Below are 23,015 nucleotides of genomic sequence, written 5' to 3' on the forward strand. Positions count from 1 at the left end.
TGTCCGACACTTTCAATACCAACTTTCAATAGCTATCAGCTATTATTATAGCGATAATGGGATGTGCTCTATATTGGAAGAAAATAATTTTCAGAATTCTGAGAAAAGCAAATGCAGCTTTGAAATGTGTTTGAATTTCTATCTGAAGTGAATTAGATTGATGAAATTTACCGTCCAGGAATTAAGCTTGAAAGATTTGTACGTCAGTGTGAGCGATTCCTATGTAGTGGCTTGATGATAATTTGGTAAAAATAATCAATTTATTGTATTTTACTCAGTGGGTAAACCCCTCACTAGAACATGTGATGAATGCATGAGTAACAATCAATCTACCAAAACACCTGTTAACATGTTTTGTACCGCCTGTGACTTACCAGATGAGGGAGCAGAATACTTAGTGTAAAATGTATATAAGGTTAAAATATTGAAACAAGGGAGACGATTCCTGCATACAACATATCAACTTTTTTATCTATTTTTGTTTTGTTTTTATTTCAATTGTGACCCGTGAATTTAAATAACCTTGAATATTCTGTGAATATAGGATTTTATAAACACATCGCAAACATATCATAAACGCAAAAACTACCATTATAATGTATTCTGTTTGAAAAAGGTATTAATATCATATAAGATTTAGATAATGTAAAAACTATGTAAATCTCTGATATTGTATATATACTATACCAATGAAGAACATGTTAATCTATTGATAACATTACGATCGATGTGTTTTTATAATTGTTTCCTTAGACTCAGTGACATTCATCCATTATCGGACAGATTACACAACATGTGTAATACACACACAGAGCTGGGCAGGTTACCTATATATACATACCAATCATCAATCGTCAAAAACAAACACAGTGCCACACCTCATTGCCAACACAAACTGTGATCGATTTGTACTACTGAACGCCAATCAGACAAAGTTGATCAAAGGTGATGTTTGAGTTCCATACATTAAACACAGGCAGAGCGATACACCCGACTATAACGGATTTAGACATCTAGGAGAAATGACACCACACAATTGAGAGTGAGTGGGAAGGTCTGTAGTCTAGGATGGGACTGGACAGAGGTACCGCAAGAGATGGGAAAACTCGCCTCCCCACCAAAGCACTGAGGTTACCGGGGATCGAGTCACTTCCTGGTCTACGGATTATAATGCCTCAGTATCACGTGGTCAACAAAACTAGTTCCGAACAGGAATTTTACTGTGCACGTCGACGAAAGAAGACGACCAACTATATACCAAAGAGAGTTGCAAAAATAATATCTGAGAAAGATTTGAACGTCTCTGGTTCCCGTGATACGCCCTTACCAAAAATGTATACAACACGTGTCAATCAAAAGAGCGCTGGGTCTCCTATAGCTAGACTGACTGCAACTGTCCCACAAAGTGATGTTAAGGATCTTTTAGAGGTACCAAACGACTACGAACGGCGGGAGAGCATGGAAGTCCAAGTAGCTACGTCGCCGCGTTCTTCAGCATGGGAAATAACAACAGAAAAATGTGATATCAGCGGACATTCATTACTGAGTAAGGTTGCTTTGGAAACGTCTAGAGACGGCCCAGATGTGGATAATGTAGTGTTGTCAGATATATCGGAAACAATGATAAGCGAGAACAACTGGCCCCAGTGGGAACGAGACACTAGTTCTGATGATGTTGAGGAGCATTTCGTCGGTGTTATCAGACGTAAGTCTATGTCCGTCGTACTGCCGCATGTGCATGAAGATACTGGCAACGTAGATATCGGTGGAATAGAGATCACCCCCGGACTGTACCTCAGACGTAGGGTCAAAAACCTGTCTAAAAATGACAAACAGGGTAGCATAGCGGCGGCTGAAAATACCACACAGAACAACGAGAAAACTCCAGACCAAGGTCAAGAGGATGAAGGCAGTCAAAGAGCATTGATACCGCCGTTATATCCCCCTATGAATCCTGCTGTGCGTTCGGGGATGAAGAGGTGGTCAATACAGGAAACCCGTTTACAGCTTTTTAACAAAGATTTGACGACCAGAGAACCCGCCCCTGTCTCCGTATCCAGACTTGTACCTTTCGATGGCTCTCTAGACACTTGCAGATCAACCGTGGACAACATGAAGTCCGTCCGAAGGTATACAGCTCCGAAGAACTCTCTCCTTAATGATTTATCACAATCGGATGACGTGAACTCTTCGTTGCAATTGTTTAATAGACAGAATGAGTCCAAACAAGTGGCACCATTATCTGACAGACAGCCGGGGGTTCCCTTCCGAGTACAGGAAAGGGTTCGCTCCAAAAAGGCATCGCTAAAAACTAAAAGTTATTGGGAAAATATGAGGAAATACCTCAATGCTGTGAGAAAACTACAAGAGCAAGTGAGTAACTCCGTGGACATGTTTCCCTTGAAGGGACTTTAGTGAGCGATGGTCTACATATGCAATACTATTAACATTATTCTGTGTGAAGAATGCTAGTTTTAGGAACTATGAATATTGATATGTTGTTATCTAATTGTGTATATTGTTGAAAGTTTTATTTGCTTATTACGACAGACATTTGTATTGGTAATGGTTTGATTTATTAATTATCATATCAAAAATGTTTTTTAAAGTTTTTATATTTCAAAACGTTTCAAATTGATCATTTGTTATGTCGATCATTCATTAAAATTAAATACTTAATCTCCTCCAGTTTAGGATCTTTGAATACATAGTCAGTAGGTTGTTACAAACGAGCACGGTGCTATTTCTGTTAACGCCATACCGTTAGTCTCATTCAAACAAATTCTCCTTTATTGTGTCAAATCATTGTATAATTCGGCTAAATAATATATCCATATGACTGCGCCTTGGCTTAGGAAAATGCATAAACCGGGATTGGACATTTATTAGAACAAAAAAACAACAACAAAAACCCGATCGCATTCGTGCATTCGAGCAGTTACATGTCACCAATAGTTTATACTCTAGCGGCAATGCTTTGAATCAGTCGCCTTGTTGATTGAGACTACAATGTTGTATGTTTTCAAGCACACCACATAGACATTTAGATAGTCAGTAGCTTCCGGTTCCGGTCCATTGACGTACACACGTGGTCAGTCTTTTAGTCCAAACTTGTAGGTTGTTGTTTGTTGGTATAGCTCATCTGGTCGGAGTATGGAGTTAGGGAAGTGACTCTGTAAGTACAATGTATACATGTTTTACTGAGAAACTTGACAACAGACAGAGCGCTTAAATATTTACAAATTTACTTTTTATTGGAAGTGAAACTGAATAAAATTATGAATGATACGCTCGTTGTTCATGATAACAGAGGAAGCGAAGTATTTTATACTAATCATATAACATTAGATGTGTATTATTTCGTTACCACACAAATATTACAGAGTTACCTCCCTTGTGGGTAGGTATCCGTTGTGACGTCATTGTTTTGCGAGCAAAAGTTATGTCGTTTTCTCAGAAAAGTACGATGTTACGCACGCAAACACATGACGTCACAATCAATACCTTCCCACATGGGCAGATAACTCTGTAGACTAATATGAAAAAAAAAAAAAAAAACCAACAACAAAAACAGAATATTCTACTGTTATACCATCAGGGGCCACTGATCAATTCATTAATCATAGGATGTTATAAATAGAGGTTCCCCAACGCGGGACTGTTGTTTATCATGTTTATCAAACTCGAGTTAGTTAATTTTCAAAATTTTAAAGCTCGTGTCTTTTGAAAAATTGTAAATTAACTAACGAGAGTTTAGATAAACATGATAAACAACAGTCACGCGTTGGGGAACTTATTTATCCCATAACTTTAACTCTACATTTATTTTCTTGTCTTCATTCAGGGAAACTTACCACCATACAATGTGTAATGATATCTTTCCGCCATAAAATATAGTACCTTAATAGTGAACTAATATTTTATTTTTTAATACTTTGAATAAGCATCTACCTGTTATACAGTAAATACAATGCTATTTTAAAGAAAATGTGCCATGAAAAGTAGCCTGAAATGGAAAGCCAATCGGAATCAAGAGATCTTGGTATTGACCAATCAGAGACGTCGTAGGTGTTAACACACTGGAGTGTGTAAACATGAACGATAACCAACTGCTATAGAATTTATCACATGGATTTTCCATTGCGAAACATGCATAGTTATGGGATAAACTAGAATAAATAGTGTCTTCTTGTTTACCCTTCAGCAATGTTTGTGTACTAGACGTTACCTATCTTTGCCCTAATATCATCAGTAACAAGATAACGGCCAAGAAACGTTTTACGCAAACGGCAGTGAAAGTTGAAGATATTAAGAAAGCAATGACAAATCTGCAAAACACGTGTAGGAATATTTAATAGAAATGGACCATAACCTATTTGAGTCATTCGATGAGGTAAAACCTTTCTTTAGTACAAAGGCATTCGACGGTATAGATTCGTTACGTAACTATTTCATTACCTGATACGGAAATATATTGGGTCTAAAAGAGACAATACAAGTTTCTTTTAGACCTAATATTTTTCCGTATTAGGTCACTAACAGATATCCGTGTGGATTTTTCCGCTAATGAGTAGCCAAACGTGTAACATACATAGGTCCGTACGTAGAATTCGTGCCGTTGTGAATTATACTTACATGGTGCACACTATCGGGATAGTGCTGGGCTTCTAAACAGAACGCCGAGAACTGCTGATAGGTTACACCTCCCTTTCCTAGAGTGGGTTTGAGATTTTTGGAGGTGTAGCATTGGAGACCCGGCTCTGTCGTACAGACGTCCATCACACGCCCTGACGGCATATGTTCCACCCTAGTGTCAGTAAAAGTGATATAATTAGTTCCCATATTATCACCAATGCGATGGACACTGGACTTCAGGATAATGGCAATGATATATAAAATATTACCTGGCGACAAATTTCAGTTTGCCTCCGTCCCCTACGCAAAAGTTATGATCGAACCCCAGTCCACCGTTGACTTCCTTCATCCTCTCACGAAGCGGTACAGGCTTCCGAAGGTCCATAGGTGTTCCTTCTACCGCCATGACCTCACCTAGGGTCAAAGTTCATAGGCCAACTTTATACATGCGACATATTGTAAAATAAAACCTTCCTTTAATTGAACATACAAAATTACCACGCCACTTTGTTTTACAGCATGAATCAATAATCATTTTAAGATCAAATGATTAATTTGTGAACATGTCTTATTTTATTTACCTGTAGGAATAGTGTTTTCATCCAAGGGTAAATAGTGATCCCCTAATAGCTGTATGACGTGACCATCCAAATCACTAGAACCCTGGATAAGAAAGGATAGCACAACGTTAACACCGTATACATAAATAGTCATCTATATGCTATTGTACCAACTATTCGTTTGTGTTGTTTTCCATTTATATGACATTTTCACCATTTCGTATTCTACTTACATATGTCTAAATGTGGTCAGCATTGAGGAGAAAATAATCTACCGCTTCTTCACTGATAATGTTCTGCTAGTTGTATTTTTTTTATCTGATGCCATATTCCCGTTTCTATCTTTCATACCTGACCGGCAAGATTGAAGTAGGCGTGGTTTGTGAGGTTGATGGGCGTGGCTTTAGTTGTTGTGGCGGTGTATTCGATAGAAAACACATTGTCGTCAGACAGTTGGTACGATACTGTCGTGGTTACCTCCCCTGGAAAGCACTCTTCATTGTCTGCACTGACGTAACGTAGTATCAGACGATTACCATCCACAGTCGTGTCCCAAATTACCTTGAGATATAAAAAAAACGTCTAAAGTAATACGAATAATAAAAAATGGTATGCTGCGTTCGATATTGATTTATTATCAATTTACAATCCCTCTTCATAATGCAACAATATTTTTTTTCAATTAACGAGGCGTGATAAAATGTAATATAACTTCTTTTCCTTTCCTGTGGTCAATAAATAAAATGTTGAAAGTTGGAATTATTCTATAAGCTACCTTGTCGAAACCTCTGACCCCGCCGTGAAGACAGTTCGGGCCATTATTCACAGGAAGTTGAACGTCTTGACCATCCAATGAGAATTTGCCACCAGCTATTCTGTTCGCGACCCGACCAATAACAGCGCCAAAATAAGGAGACCGTGTCAGGTACCCTGTAATAACGGACAAACCATACCAAAAGTATACTGAGAGTGAAAAATAAACGACAAACGTGAGAAGTAAGAACAATCTAAAACAAGAATTCCACGGAAGTGGATCCGTCGCCTACACAGCAGTTTAAACCTCACAGTTGAAAATACTGTTAATAACTAAGTTAAGTTATCAAGTCCCGTAACTCTTATTGACGTATTTTTATCAGTATCAAACCCATCCGAGACCTTACTGATATAAAGCAATATACATAATTTGGTTGAAATCGCATAATCAATACAAAAATTAATGAGCAGTAACCAAGAAATTGTATGTTTTGATAATTTTTGAGTCCCGTAACTCTTGCAAATATTGACGGATTTTGACCAGTATCAAACCCATCCGAGATCTCATTGATATCAAACAATATTCAACATTTGGTTAAAATCGGACGATAAATATTAAAGTTATCGCACGGAAACCAAAACATTGTCTGTTTTAACGATTTTAAAAACCCGTACAACTCTTGTAGATATGAACAGATTTTGGCCAGTATCAAACCAATCCGAGATCTTATTAATATAAAGCAATATACCAAATTTAGTTGAAATCAGACAATAAATGCTAAAGTTATCGAGCGAAAACCATGGATTTATCTGTTTTGACGATTTCAAAGTCCCGTAACTCTTGCAAATATATTGACGGATATTTACTAGTATCGAACTCATTCGAGATCTCATTGATATAAAGCAATATACCAAGTTTGGTTGATATCAGACAGTAAATACCTAAGTTATCGCACGGAAACCGTTTTCAGGACGCCGATGTCGACAGTGACGCTGACACCGACACCGACACCGACATAGTGATACCTATGTGTCGCACTTGCGTTGCAGGCGACACAATGATGCATAGCAATTTTACCTTCCATATCATCGAAGCCAAGGTTAACATCCTTGACCTCTCCGTTTTTGTCTGGGACAAGTATGTCAGTGATGATACAGCCATAATCAAGGACCCGGATAGTGATCTTGTTCTTGTTGGTGAACGTGAACCTGTGAAGTGAATATTTGTTGATGTTGGTGAACGTGAACCTGTGAAGTGAATATTTGTTGATGATTTGTTAACGCTAAATCATACCATTGATAAACGTAATCCATAAAATCTTTTACATTATTACCACGTTCTGGAGGACTTGATAATCTGTTATTACACTACAAAACGATCTTTAGTTAATGACATAGCAAATATAGCATACCTATGCACCTCTTTGCCATCTTTGGTATTCCCAAATGTGTCCCTGGTGATGGAACTTGCACTCATCGCGGCGACGACAGCAGGAACGATGAATACAATACCGTCCTGGCGTTAGATGGGCTGATCAGACAAATAAACTGACCTTATCTAAGACTAACAGATCTACAGTCAGCTTATCACTACTCGACGACTCGAGCAGGGCAGGTATCAAGATTGGCTCAGATACTATACACAAATACGGTGCAGATAACCCCTCACAAATGTTAGATAAAGAAGTTGGCTGCAGTTTCAGCAATAATGTTTCGTAAATTGCACCATCGAAAAACATTCAAAGGTTCTGAATTTAATGACTATCCTTTGGATTTGAAATGTCTTCCCATTGATGATATTCAGTTAACAATGTCCTCCAAGCAAGGGAAATTAATGAAACTATATACATGTAGGTCCAAATCATGCGGAAAGTTAGTTGTTTCTGCTTCATCAGTAAAACGAGGATGAAATATTGGCTAATTCACAATTCACAAATAAGAGTCGTCAGGTCACAAACGTCACATATGCTGAACATTGATGAAGAATAATTGAGCATATCAGCTTTGAAGCCAAATTTACTCTGACATCAGACTTGATTCTTTAGACATATATAACAGTTAAGCTCGCTGCCTCTACCTGTTTTATTCTGAAGGTTTTGACACGTTTTTAAGATGTCTAAGTTTGCTGCCTCTACCTCTGTTACATTCTGAAGGTTTTGGCACGTTGCTGGGATATAGACAGATGCTGTCAAACCTCTTAATTCCCATGTCGAGGTTTTTTTTATTATGATGAGTAAAAGAAAACAATGTCGGTATGTCTTATCGAACCGCACGGCGAGTCCGATATGATTGGACAAAATTTCTCTTTAATGAAAGTTGTAGTGAACATGCATAATAAAAGTCAGTGCAAATACCATATATTTAAACACATACCACTACCGAAAGGACATGGTGTAGTAATACGTGATTAACGTGTAATGCCTAGTAGGTACATTGTAAATGATAATTCTGATCAGGGATACGGCCTTATACGGAGCTTGACTTGTATTACCTCTGTCACCAATGAAACAGACAATTATAGTACTCTTGTGTCTTCTTCTTATTGTACAGATCTCCGTACCAATCTTTTTGTACAGATCTCCGTACCAATCTTCTTATTGTACAGATCTCCGTACCAATCTTCTTATTGTACAGATCTCCATACCAATCTTCTTATTGTACATATCTCCGTACCAATCTTATTGTACAGATCTCCGTACCAATCTTATTGTACAGATCAGTACCAATCTTTTAAAGTTAGAACTAACGATTCATGGATGTTAACGTTTAAATGGCTAATTCAGCCGAATGCTGGGAGAGGTGAGTTTTTATTTCGGACACCAATCTTTTGCGTTTGATCCGTTCTGGAATATTATTCATATTCAGATGTGAGTTTATGATATTCGGATGTTTGAAGCAGTCGAAGATTTATAACTTTTTGATTTGAAACACAATAAGCTATCCAAACCGACTCTGTTTTACTTAGCGTTACAACCACTAATATGGTCATTGGCGACATAATGAACATTACACAGTAAGGTTTTGAATAATCAAGCTTTCTATGGTCGATTTTTAATGAGAACTTTGATACATGTAAGCTAATTTGATAATGCATCTTGAATAAAATATCACCTAGAATTGTTTGTTGGCTGGCAAAAAAGATACTTTTTCTTACATATATGATCACTATAGTTTGAGTACATCCAATGTTTGTGGTATTGCTAACATCCTTCAAGACGAATTACAGTGTCGATTGGACTCCTTATTGATAATATAATGAACCAAAACGTCGCACCTCCTCATCTAAAGCAATCATGGAGCAAGCCACGTAGACGTTTACGCGTTCAGGAATAAACTAGCAACCTCTAAAACATTTGTGGTTCATTGTAATATTTTTCCACTTTCTGTGTAAAACAAATTGTAATTAGTTGATAGACGCAGTTTTCGGTTCCAGGTCACGGGTTTTAAGATAGAATTCCAAATGTGTACGTGGTTGTCTGTCGGTATTGTTCCCCTGGTCGCAGTATGGAGTTAGGGAAGTTACTCTGTAAGTAAATACACATAATTATTTTAATGGAAAAAATACAGATACATATTTGATGTCCATTTTGTACACGAGATTAATGGTTTTTGTTTGGTATCTTTATTCAGTCAGATATCGCTACAAGTGAGAGTTGCCATTACTAATAAAGTGCAGTAAAGCGTCACTACTTACGTTATTGACGCAGTCAGGGTAGTTTTGAGCCTCCAAACAAACTGCAGAAAACTGTTGATAAGTAACTTGGCCTTTGCCTACAGTAGGAGTCAGCTCACTGGAGTTGTAGCACTGTAGACCCGGCTCCGTTGTACACACATCTAAAGTTCGTCCTGATGGGACATGTTCAAGTCTGGAGTGCAAGGATGATTAGAAACCATCAGAATGACTCTTCGCTTGTTAATTCAGACGGCAAATCCAAAAAATGTCACTTTATAATAAAACCATCCTATGCAATAACATTAAATCTGCATGATTTACACTGTGTTTATAAAGCTCCAGTTAATACAATTGTTATTTAACTGTTCCTTTTATTTCTGATTGCTTTGAAGCAATCCGGTGTCATTTTAATGTCAAACAAGAGACCCAAAGGGCCTTAACAGTCATCTGACTACCTTGGTAATAGTAAAATTAATTTTATATAGTGTCACTTTGTCAGGACCATGTCAGGATCATTTTCAATTTCTTTCAACAAATTTTATTTCAAACAAGAGGCCAAAGTGCCTTAACATGTAGGAAATTAATTAGATATAGTGTCATGGTAGCCATCTTCGATTTGGGATCAACCAGAGATGTAATAACACTTTGTCGGGACCATGTCAGGATCATTTCATGCAAGTTTCAGCCAAATCGCACCGGTAGAACTTGAGAAGAAGTTCAAAATGTGTTTTCAAGATGGCGGCTGTGGCGGCCATCTTGGCTTTCGGATCGACCCGAACAATAACAACACTTTGGCGGGACCATGTCAGGATCATTTCATGCAAGTTTCAGCCAAATCGCACCAGTAGAACTTGAGAAAAGTTCAAAATGTGTTTTCAAGATGGCGGCTGTGGCGGCTATCTTGGATTCCGGATCGACCCGAAGAATAAAACACTTTGTCAGGACCATGCCAGGATCATTTCATACAAGTTTCAGCCAAATCGAACCGGTAGAACTTGAGAAGAAGTTCAAAATGTGTCTTCAAGATGGCGGCTGTGGCGGCCATCTTGGATTTCGGATCGACAGAAAAATAACAACACTTTGTCGGGACCATGTCAGGATCATTTCATACAAGTTTCAGCCAAATCGCACCGGTAGAATTTGAGAAGAAGTTCAAAATGTGTTTTCAAGATGGCGGCTGTGGCGGCCATCTTGGATTTCGGATTGACCCGAAAAATAACAACACTTTGTCAGGACCATGTCAGGATCATTTCATGCAAGTTTCAGACAAATCGCACCGGTAGAACTTTAGAAGAAGTTCAAAATGTGTTTTCAAGATGGCGACTGTGGCGGCCATCTTGGATTTCGGATCGACCCGAAAAATAACAACACTTTATCGGGACCATGTCAGGATCACTTCGTGCAAGTTTCAGCCAAATCGCACTGGTAGAACTTGAGAAGAAGTTCAAAATGTGAAAAGTTAACACACGGCGCACGGCGCACGGCGCACGGCGGACGACGACGAACGAAACATGACGACTATAGGTCATCCTGACCCTTCGGGTCAGATGACCTAAAAACTAGCCCTTAACTTACCTAGCGACCTGCTTGAGTTTGCCCTTCTCACCAACACAAAAGCTGAGGTTGAATCCCTGACCATCACAAAGTTCTTTCCTCTTGTCACTAAGAGACACGGGCTTACGGAAATCCACCGGGGTTCCGGATACAGGAGCTATCTCACCTAGAAAGATTGAAGTTATTACATTTCAACTGAAATAGAGAATCTCGTCGATCAAGTAAGGTAACACATCAATAAAAAAATATAGTCAATATGATATCCTTCAGAAATAAATTAATATAATCAAAGTACAAGAGGCCCAAAGGGCCTTAACGGTCATCTGACTACCTTGGCAATAGTAAAATTAATCAGATATGATGTCACTTTGTCAGGACCATGTCAGGATAATTTTCAATTTCTTTCAACAAATTTTATTTCAAGCAAGAGGCCCAAGGGCCTTAACATATCGGAAATTAATTAGATATAGTGTCATGGTAGCCATCTTCGTTTTGAGATCAACCAGAGATGTAACAATACTTTGTTGGGACCATGTCAGGATCATTTCATGCGAATTCCAGCCAAATCGCACCAGTGGAACTTGAGAAGAAGTTCAAAATGTGTTTTCAAGATGGCGGCTGTGGCGGCCATCTTGGATTTCAGATCAATCCGAAAAATAACAACACTTTGTCGGGACCATGTCAGGATCATTTCATGCAAGTTTCAGCCAAATCGCACCGGTAGAACTTGAAAAGAAGTTCAAAATGTGGTTTTTCAAGATAGCGGCTGTGGCGGCCATCTTGGATTTCAGATTGACCCGAAAAATAACAACACTTTGTCGGGACCATGTCAGGATCATTTCATGCAAGTTTCAGCCAAATCGCACCAGTGGAACTTGAGAAGAAGTTCAAAATGTGTTTTGAAGATGGCGGCTGTGGCGGCCATCTTGGATTTCGGATCAATCCGAAAAATAACAACACTTTGTCGGGACCATGTCAGGATCATTTCATGCAAGTTTCAGCCAAATCGCACCGGTAGAACTTGAGAAGAAGTTCAAAATGTGTTTTCAAGATGGCGGCTGTGGCGGCCATCTTGGATTTCAGATTGACCCGAAAAATAACAACACTTTGTCGGGACCATGTCAGGATCATTTCATGCAAGTTTCAGCCAAATCGCACCGGTAGAACTTGAGAAGAAGTTCAAAATGTGTTTTCAAGATGGCGGCTGTGGCGGCCATCTTGGATTTCGGATTGACCCGAAAAATAGCAACACTTTGTCGGAACCATGTCAGGATCATTTCATACAAGTTTCAGGCAAATCGCACCGGTAGAACTTGAGAAGAAGTTCAAAATGTGTTTTCAATATGGCGCTGTGGATGCCATCTTGGATTTCAGATTGACCCGAAAAATAACACACTTGTCGGGCGGCCATGCGGCTGTGCGGCCATCTTGGATTTCAGATTGACCCGAAAAATAACAACACTTTGTGTCGGGACCATGTCAGGATCATTTCATGCAAGTTTCAGCCAAATCTCACCAGTAGAAGTTGAGAAGAAGTTCAAAATGTGTTTTCAAGATGGCGGCTGTGGCGGCCATCTTGGATTTCAGATCGACCCGAAAAATAACAACACTTTGTCGGGACCATGTCAGGATACCATGTCAGGATCATTTCATGCAAGTTTCAGCCAAATCGCACCGGTAGAACTTGAGAAGAAGTTCAAAATGTGTTTTCAAGATGGCGGCTGTGGCGGCCATCTTTGATTTCGGATTGACTCGAAAAATAACAACACTTTGTCGGGACCATGTCAGGATCATTTCATGCAAGTTTCAGGCAAATCGCATCGGTAGAAGTTGAGAAGTTCAAAGTGTTTTTTCAAGATGGCGGCTGTGGCGGCCATCTTGGATTTCGGATTGACTCGAAAAATAACAACACTTTATCAGGACCATTTCATGCAAGTTTCAGCCAAATCGCACCGGTAGAACTTGTGAAGAAGTTCAAAATGTGAAATGTTAACTCACGGCGGACGGTGGACGGCGCACGGCGGACGGCGCACGACGACGGACGAAACATGACGACTATAGGTTCGGGTCAGATGACCTAAAAATACATACGACATTGTCGTGACTGCAGGAACATATAGGACATAGAAAGGATATATAGGGATTGGATATCGTTTTTATGTTAACCATGCATGTATGGAGCAATTCCTCTAAGAATATATTCTATGGCGCGCGTTAGCGCCCCATATTGAATATATTCTTAGAGGAATTGCTCCATACAAGCATGGTTAACATAAAAACGAAATCCAATCCCTATATTTACACTCACACGACTTTTTATTTATATTTTATGCAATAAAATCGTCATTTGAAAGTGACGTAATTATTCAATAAAAGTCGGTCAAAAGTTGGAGGAGCTTACTCAATTGAACAGCGAATGATGACGCTTCACGTAAGGTAGAATTATTCATCCGCGACGACAAAAAAGTTCAATATTTTAGTGTAAAATAAACATGACAAACAAAGTAAATTTCGGAGATAATCTTATTTAATCAGATCAGAACTTTAAATATATATTCAATTTTGCTAAAAGTTAATATATAGCGTAATAACATAAAGAATTTGTACACGGACACATGTGTGAACTCGATGACCGTTATTGTGCAGCGAGGCGAAGCTGACGCACGCTTACACACTTTAGTTTGCCGAAGTTGTCAAAACACCGATTTTCAAGTAGCTCAATGTGTGTGAGATGTCGTCTGACTTGGCGATATTGCATCCTTGGGAGCCATGTGATTATATAATCTACGCTTAGATCCATATCGCCATCGATAGATGAAACAAATTCACTTGTGTTCGATGGATACAATGTATTTGTGGTGACGCGGAACTGTCAACACGTGGATTATTAGCGGTGCATATTTTATAATACACATGATTAAATACAATGTACTCAAAGAACAAAGACAAGAGGATATGTTTATAACTGACCTCTATCAGAGGGTCTCACACCCATCCACCCCAAAGGCTCGATCGTAGGACGAACATAGGCACAGAGGTAATGTTTACATTTGACACCCATCATTCTTAACAAAAATGAAAGCACGTCGCCCCGGTCGGGATATTTTTCCGTTTCTTTATACAATTGTTAATTTAAAAATTGTTTGAATCATATATAAATATAAAACATGTATATATTGTTTACATTTTTCCAAAATTCCATGAAAAACAACAATATACACGTAAAAATGTAAACAAAGCCATGTGTTTCTTTTTTAAAAAAGTAGTCCTTTTACGTTGCATAGAACATTTCCTTACGCAAGTTCAAAGTTCAATGTTACCATGCAGTTATGGTAAACAAAATCGGCTGGTATTAGCGTATAGTGACCAAGCCTAGCAAGTGTAAATATATGTATATATCATCATTATTTTTCATGACGGAAGACGGATTATAAGTTTACAACTAATCCCATTTGTATATAATGTGTAAATGAAATATGTTTAAATCAAATAGAAGGGATGGTGTCAGTTTAATGTACCTAAATTAACATAGTCTTTAAGACTAAACAAATCTGGTATAAGTCCAGCATGTTAAGGAATTCTCCACTGTCTATATCGTACTTCATACGACTGCATTGCAGTTCTACCAACTTTCAACACCATGATAAATTCGCATTCACCGTGTAGGCGGAAATACTCCTTATCGTTTGACAGCATCTATATTCATATAACTCCGAAGAATATATATAGGTAATTCATACAGAACATTACCCCCACCATTCCTTTTCTAAAATCAATATCAGAACTGAATGGGTAAGCGAATAGACAAGTTTCGTGTTTATATAAGAATATTGCAGAAGATACTAATATCGGTCCTTAGTGTAGAGGACGGACACTACACATATATGTATCCTACCTGTAGGGATATGGTGGGCTGTCATTGGGGTGTGGTGGTCTGCCAGTATCTGTAACACGTGACCGTCAAGATTTGCCGTTCCCTATAGGATTGAAAAAGACAAGAGCACCTATTGAATCCTAGAACATAACACATTCCTTAATGACTCGTTACGGCATCATTGAGAACAATGGAGACTTCTCTCTATGTCCTTTATATAAAATGTTACGAAAAATGTTCAAGATGAAATTCTAAAATGACAAAATATGAATATGTACTAATGTAGATTGCATTTAGTTGAAGAGAATGGGATACGCAATAATCCTTTCGAATATGTGCTATAGCTATTGGCTGTTTACCTGACCAGCGAGATTGAAGTAGGCGTGGCTCGTGAGGTTGATGGGTGTGGCCTTTGTTGTTGTGGCGGTGTATTCGATAGAAAACACATTGTCGTCAGACAGTTGGTACGATACTGTCGTGTTTACCTCCCCTGGAAAGCCCTCTTCGTTGTCTGCACTGACATACCGCAGTATCAGACGATCATCATTCACAGTTGTGTCCCAAATTACCTTGGGGGAAAGAATTGCAAATATAACATCAACCCTTGGGGAAATATAACAATTTAAATAATCATATTATCATATAATCACCAACCACAAGCCTGTAATAGTCTAGCTACATCAATAAGTTGATACATATAGCGAGAAACGTTATTATACCATAAAACTGTAGGGTGTAAATGTCACGTTGACGAAAGAAAGTTCAACAACTGCATGTGTACCTTGTCGAACCCCGTGACACCTCCGTGGAGAAAGCAAGAGTTGGCGACATCATTAAGCGCTAGTTGGAAGTCTTGTCCATCCATTGAGAACTTTCCTTTGGCTATCCGGTTCGCCACCCGACCACAGACAGCACCACAGTAAGGAGACCGTGTGAGATAACCTGAAATGACGAAAGCAACTTAAAGAACGTACACATGGAAATTATAAAGGCTTGCGTGATGTGGAAGTATGCTAAGACGAGTAAACGGTACACGTATAACTTATTCTAACAATACACAGAATCGACAAATTTGATTGGTTAATCAAATCACGTGATCGACGTGAACAAAACGACGCACTGAAAACGTCATATTCCACCACTTCGGAACCTCATGTGTAAAATTTTCATTCTCATTATGATCGAGGCAACGTAATGACGTTTGACAGACGGGTAACGTTCAAAATGGCGGAATCGCTTCTTCATTGCCATTGATGTCGAAATACGTTCAATATAAGAATAAATAAGATACAAATTGACTAAAAAATTACAAACTGGTTTCAAAATGTGTTCAAGGCTTTCCATATGAATTAGTTTTATTTCGAGATTTATATCGTCCACGTTTTAAAACAAGACGTTTTACACCGATAGGAAAACGGAAAGTAGAGGTATCTATATTTTGTGTTTATTCGGTTTAATAAACGGCATTTTATACAATATGTGCGACATTGGGGTTATTGAAAACGGCGGGGGTAAATTACAATAATTTAAATAAAGATATTAACCTTAATAATACCTTCCATATCGTCGAAACCGAGGCTGATGTCCTTGACTTCCCCGTTCTTGTCCGGAACAAGTATGTCTGTGATGATACAGCCGTAATCAAGGACCCGGATGGTGATCTTGTTCTTGTTGGTGAACGTGTACCTATTAAGTAAAAAGAGGTGGCAGATAAGATGAGATATAAACAATGCATTCATACAACACAAAACACAGAAGAAAAGTTAAATTGAAAACATTACCTGTGTACATCGTTTCCATCTTTGGTCTTTCCAAATATGTCCTTGGTGATGGAGCTGGTGTTCATCATAGCAATGAGATGGCAGCTTCAACCTATGGAGCTGATCCGGTAGAATTACACACAAACTGACCTGGCAACTGCTACATATATTAACCAGCTAGGTATTCGGCCTATATCCCTAGTCTACCCTTATCAATAGTATAGACACTCTTGACACGCTGACCTGTGATTACCTTCCGCCGGTCATATTCATAAGTGGCCATCAAGGCCGTCTCCAGAACGTCAACATTCATCTGTGTGATAGCAGAAGTACAACTTATCGTGTATCGTCTGTGCTAGTAACATAATAATAACATTTAGTTTCAAGGTATATGGACTTTACTCTCTGGACATGCAAAATAAATGAAATAGAAATTGAAATCACCATGCTTAAATAATAAAAAGCTTGATTTATCACCGCATCCATCTGCAAGAGATATCAATATCACATTAAACATGTGATTGTCGTCGTCATGGGGAAGAATATTTCATCACGTTTTAATTTCTTCTTCGGTATTTATATGACTTAATGGTTGCCCACAGATATGCTCAGATATGTTCATATGTTCATGGGCATCACTCTCTTTCCCATACCAGCTAGTTTTAAGACTAGGATCTAATATTATGGCCAGAACGAAAGGTTCATTATTCAGGTAATTAGTGGGACGTGGGATTAGTGGAAGTTTTGTGTTTAAGGAATTACTAACTGCCCTCTGTTTAACAAGTATACGGACTTGTTGGGATGGAATCAAAACAAATTCTCTACCAACAACTTTCTTTCATATTAAAATGCAAGTTTATATTTACTCCCAACATCTTTTAGCTTTTTTTTTTTTCCAAATACATTTTTGTATTGTATTACCATTTCTAGCACAGGGTCCTGGGAGTCTAGTAAACTTACACTCTAGCCCTGGCTGCTCTATACATGTAAATAAATCTTTCATACTCCAGCAGTCTAAGATACAAAGTTACAAACTACCGGTAAATTGTTATTTAAATAATTTCTAGGTCAATATCCAAAGTTCCTGTACAGTTTATACCAATTAATGTAAACAAAAGTACTTCACAGTGATTTTTACACATTGTCATACATGCAACTAAATGTAGTTCATATGAAATAATACAAAATTATATTCAGTTTAAAATTAAATGTAATTGACACTATAATTATTTTGATTTGCTATTATTTCTTTTCAGCATCAGTTGGATTTATTCTAAAAAGTGCCTGTTGAAGCTATGCAGATGCTGTTTGTGTTATTTCAAGTGATCCATTGCCATTGGGATTTATTTTCTAAAGAAGTTAGTGTTGTTGATACTACAGACGAAGATCGGTGTATATCAAGTGGATATTCAAAATTGCAGCTGAACAATTAAATTATTACTTTGTATCACAATGTATTCTAATTATAATAGACCAAGTTGACTGAAATTCTTAGAATAAAATGTCAAGTCTGCTATAAACATACTATATATGTCAAGACTTTTTTGCCTTTTGTCACTGACATAGTAAGATTTATATATTGTGTATCCTGCAAGTGCAAGCAAAAAATTAAATTGTTTACACATCTTATTTTCTGGATAATAACCCAAAAATATATATTTAAGAGAGCGTACATTTATAAATATTCCTATTTTATAAAGATTCATTGTCAGTTTATTCCAAAACATTTCCACATGTGTGCATTCTATGAAAAAATGTGTGTTGTCGTCCACCTTATTACAATATGGACACAATTCCGAATTTTCTATTCTCCACCTTTTCAGATTTTTTCTAGTTGGAATTATATTATGAATCAATTTCCATTTGAAAATTTTTAATGAATTGTCATGTAAATTTTTTAAATTAAATTTCAAAATTTCACAGAACTCATTGATATCACATCGAAAATGATATCTCCATTTTTCTAATAGGTTTGGTTTTTCTATTTTATGATTAAGTAAGGTTTTATATAAAAATTTGTTTGTATGTCCATTCAATACTTGAATTTCATCTTTATTTTTACTTGGCTCTGTTCTTACTTGTGTTTTCATTTTTTTCTATCCATGTTTTCGGTATTGATTTTTTTAATTTGATAAGTTCTGCAATCCAGTTTGCTTTGCAAACTAGTTTTTCATAGATGCTAGCGTCATTAATTTTTCCAGTTTCATCAAATAAATCTTTTATTTGTATTATATTACTGTTGATCCAATTTTTTAAAAATAATAGATTTACCCTCGTAAGTAATGCTGGAGTTACCCCATATTATCTCATTATGCACGTATGTTGGTAAAGCATTTCGCTCTTGTGATCTAAATTTAATCCAAGACTGTAGTATTTTTTTATAAAAAGCTGGGATCTCTTCAATATTATGTATCTTTTTAAGTGATTTGATATTCATTCTGAATATTAGTGAATTGTTACCAAATTTATTATAATAGAGTTTAGGTATTATTGTCCAGTTCGAAAAAGTATTTTTTGTGTCAAATAGTCTTTTCACCCATGTAATCCTAAGCATTTCTATATGCGTTTCAATATCTCTTATGTTCAAACCCCCATTATCTATTTCATTTATCAGTACATTTCGCTTAATTTTGTCTGGTTTATCATCCCATAAATATCCAAATATTATTTTTTCCAGTGTCTTTATTTGATCACTATTTATATGTTGAACTGTTGCCAGGAAAGTTATTTTAGGTATGATTAATGCATTTATTATAGTAGCTTTTCCAATTAGTTTTCAGTTTTCTTTTTTTTCCAGTTTTTTATGAGATAATTGATAGCATTTATATTTTTTTTCCCAGTTCATTTGCTCTACTTCTTTATTTTTAACACCAAAAATCACACCTAGAGACTTGATGTTTTCTCTTGTCATCTTTATACCATAAACCTCTTTTTTGTTCTTGTTTTTACCTAGCCAAAGACCTTGTGATTTTTCTTTATTAAGCTCAAGCCCAGAATGTATACCAAAGTTCTCTATTTCTTTTATTGCTTCTTTTATATCACTTGATTTTACAAATAATGTTGTATCATCTGCTAATTGGGAAATTTTTATTATTTTTCTTTTAATTTTAACCCCTTTGATGTTTTGGTTTTCTCTTATATTTATTGCCATAATTTCAACTGCAATCACAAAGATCAAACAGCTTAATGGACAACCTTGTCTTATTCCGCGTGAGATTTTATATGTATCAGATACATAATTATTGTTGGAAATACACCCATATATATCATAGTACAGTGTCTGTACCCAAGAGATAAAAGATTTTCCAAAACCAAATTTGTCTAAAGCTTCTAGCATGAATACCCATTCAATAGTATCAAAGGCCTTTTTAAAATCTAAAAATAAAATTGCGCTATCTGTTCCAAATTTTTCAGCATAGTCTATCACATCTTGTATTTGTCGTATATTAAACCCAATAAACCTATTTTTGATGTAACCATTTTGATCTGTATGTATAACTTCAGGCATTATTTTTTTTTTCAATCTTTGAGCTAATACAAATGCTGCAATTTTATAGTCTATATTTAGTAAGGTGATCGGTCTCCAATTTTGTAATGAAGTTTCATCATCCTTTTTGTATATTAAAGAAAGTAAACCTATTTTTTGTGACTCTGACATTTCTCCTGCATAATACCCTTCATTTAAGGCGTTGATTACATCATCTCCAATAATACTCCAGAAATGCTCATAGAATTCTACTGTTAGACCGTCTAAACCGGGGCTTTTATTTTTTTCATATTTTTGATAGCATGTGTACATTCAGATTTTGTTAGGGGTCCATCACAAATAGCCTTTTCCGTTTCATTTAGGGTGTTTTGACAATTTGTATTTCTGAGATATTGCTTTATAGATTCTTCATTAGGATTTTTACTTTTGTATAGGTCTTCGTAAAACAGACGAATAATATCCAGGATTTTACTCTCTTTCGTTACTAATTTATTATTCTTGTCTTTAACCTTATGTATAACTTTTTTAGCTTGTCTTTGTTTTTCTAAGCCCAAAAAGTATTTATTTGGTTTTCTCTCCCTTTTTTTATGTATTGACATCTTGACCTAATTTGTTCACCCTGTGCTTTGTGTTCATAATATTCTTCTATTTCTTTTTCCAATATAAGGATTTGCTCTTCATTTTCCTTTTCTGATTTTCTTTCATTTCTTTCATGAACTATTTTAAGTTTTTCTTCAAGGTATATAACTTTATCCTTCCTCTGTTTACTTAAATTTTTACAGTAACCAATTGTTGCTTCTTTAATTAGAATTTTTATATAATCCCATGTTTGCCTTTTATTTAGATTACTCCTTCGACATTCTTTTTTCGCATTTACAATTACATTTTTAATTTTTTCAGTATAGTTTATGTCTTTTAGCACACTGTTGTTCATTTTCCAAATTCCCTTTCCGCGTGTTTCGCCTACATTTATCAGTTTTAGTGATATAGCCATATGATCAGTTGAGCGTATCTGAGCTGGTCTTATATCACAGGAGTTAATTCTATTTAAGAAATCTTTTGCTATAAGCCAGTAATCTATCCTGCTTGCTTCTTTTCCATTTTTTCTTCTCCAACTGTATTGTATTGTATTTGAATGTTTACTTCGCCATATATCAATAAGATTAAATGATTTAATTAGATCCGTCAGACCAAACACTGGTTTTCTATTTTTGATATTATTTGTTTTTCTGTCAATTGGTTTCAGAGTTTCATTGAAATCTCCCCCAATGATATTTATTCCAACACTTAATTCATTTAAGTTTTCTTTTAATCTTTTAAAAAATGCATTTCGTTTTATCGGCTCATTTGGTGCATAAACATTTGTTAATGTATATGTGTTATTATTTATTTTCAAGATTAACATCAAAATCCTACCATCTTCAGACTTAAATTGATCTATCAAATTATAATGCACATTTTTATTAATATAAATTGAAACTCCTCTACTATCGCTTTTCCCAATACTATTATAGATGTGTCCATCATATTCTTGTTCTATCAAGGGAAATAACTCTAGAGTATAATGTGTTTCTTGTAGAAAAATTATGTCACATTTCTGTTGTTTAATATATTGTAATAGACGTTGTCTTTTAGATGAGTCTCTCAATCCCTGTGCATTCAAAGAGATAAGATGGAAATTTTTTATACCATTCATATCTTGGTTTTTTTTTGTTTTTTTTTTTTATATATATGGTATTATGCTGTTAAAATGTATCTCTATTTTACATAAAATGTATGTAGTTTTGGTGTTGTATGTACACAAATAGATGTATATCTTTTTTATCCACATTTCAAAATTTGTTATCCCCTTTGGGGGTATCATACAGTCACACCCATGTATACTAATACAGCATGTATAGTTTACATTAATGTTCACATTACATTTTACTTTGATATAAAAATACCATGATGTCATATATACACTCATATATTGCATGTACATTAGTCCTAAATATTTACATGCAAAAACCTGAATTGGTAGTTTATTATTTACACTCTTACAAAACAACTTTTGTTTAACATTTTTACATACTTGTTTCTTTTGTTTTAAAATATTATATGTACATGCACATATTTGTTTTCCTAATTTGAAATATACACCCATATAATGAAAGCACTTTTGCCGTTTACACATTAATACCTTGTTAATATTTACACATAATTGTTTTGTTAGTTTCTTATATACATCCACATACTGCATGTATATTTGTATTTTACAAATTAACATTTTGCACAAACATGGTTTTCTTGATAATTTCGTATCGATATTCATACAATATGTATGTATGCTTATTTGTTTCTTACAAAAACCCACAACCTCAGTTCTAAGTCTTAATATGCGAAAAAAAAACAAGTGTGTATACAATCGTATATTCGAATGAAGAATAATATAAGCATTTCATATATGCAGTTTAAAAATTCTATATACACATATACACTATATATACACACAAAGTATACAATATACACATATACACTATATATACACACAAAGTATACACATGCTTTCATCACTTTATACCATTTACTACATAGGCTGGTGCTTACATGTACTATTTTTATTGTCTCTATGTACACATATTTGCACCTACTAGTACACCTATGTATGTTTCTGTTGCATTTTTTGATTTCCAGGTCAAAATTATTGAACCAAATATAAATTTTGTTCATTGATAAT

At 36.0% G+C, this 23,015-nt stretch overlaps 2 protein-coding genes across 2 annotated transcripts; both read right to left on the bottom strand.

Annotated features, from left to right (window-relative positions):
- Positions 1-2,767: 2,767 nt before the first annotated feature.
- On the bottom strand, positions 2,768-8,829 carry LOC138319283 (galactose mutarotase-like). Its single transcript, XM_069262326.1, has 8 exons — positions 7,361-8,829; positions 7,027-7,157; positions 5,971-6,125; positions 5,547-5,756; positions 5,217-5,298; positions 4,905-5,049; positions 4,636-4,807; positions 2,768-3,173 (listed from the first exon to the last, which is right to left on the bottom strand). The coding sequence occupies exons 1-8, from the start codon at positions 7,423-7,425 to the stop codon at positions 3,093-3,095; spliced, it is 1,041 nt and encodes a 346-aa protein (XP_069118427.1). The 5' UTR covers positions 7,426-8,829; the 3' UTR covers positions 2,768-3,092.
- Positions 8,830-8,965: 136 nt separating this feature from the next.
- Positions 8,966-18,442, bottom strand: LOC138319281 (galactose mutarotase-like). The gene is made up of 8 exons (XM_069262325.1): positions 16,831-18,442; positions 16,605-16,735; positions 15,831-15,991; positions 15,409-15,618; positions 15,071-15,152; positions 11,197-11,341; positions 9,643-9,814; positions 8,966-9,472 (listed from the first exon to the last, which is right to left on the bottom strand). The coding sequence occupies exons 1-8, from the start codon at positions 16,896-16,898 to the stop codon at positions 9,392-9,394; spliced, it is 1,050 nt and encodes a 349-aa protein (XP_069118426.1). The 5' UTR covers positions 16,899-18,442; the 3' UTR covers positions 8,966-9,391.
- Between the last annotated feature and the right edge of the window lie 4,573 nt (positions 18,443-23,015).

The sequence above is a fragment of the Argopecten irradians genome, chromosome 3 (assembly GCF_041381155.1).
Source record: "Argopecten irradians isolate NY chromosome 3, Ai_NY, whole genome shotgun sequence".
Lineage (NCBI taxonomy): Eukaryota > Metazoa > Mollusca > Bivalvia > Pectinida > Pectinidae > Argopecten > Argopecten irradians.

Bases quoted from the DNA above. Each gene is read 5' to 3' on its own strand.
- LOC138319281 (XM_069262325.1), bottom strand. From the start codon at position 16,898: ATGATGAACACCAGCTCCATCACCAAGGACATATTTGGAAAGACCAAA. The intron at 15,619-15,830 runs GTACACATGCAG...CTTTCCCCCAAG, and splicing joins GTGTCACGGGGTTCGACAAG to GTAATTTGGGACACAACTGT. The intron at 15,153-15,408 runs GTAAACAGCCAA...TCAATCCTATAG, and splicing joins ACTTCAATCTCGCTGGTCAG to GGAACGGCAAATCTTGACGG.
- LOC138319283 (XM_069262326.1), bottom strand. From the start codon at position 7,425: ATGAGTGCAAGTTCCATCACCAGGGACACATTTGGGAATACCAAAGAT. The intron at 7,158-7,360 runs GTATGCTATATT...TTCACTTCACAG, and splicing joins GATGGCAAAGAGGTGCATAG to GTTCACGTTCACCAACAAGA. The intron at 4,808-4,904 runs GTAATATTTTAT...TACTGACACTAG, and splicing joins AAACTGAAATTTGTCGCCAG to GGTGGAACATATGCCGTCAG.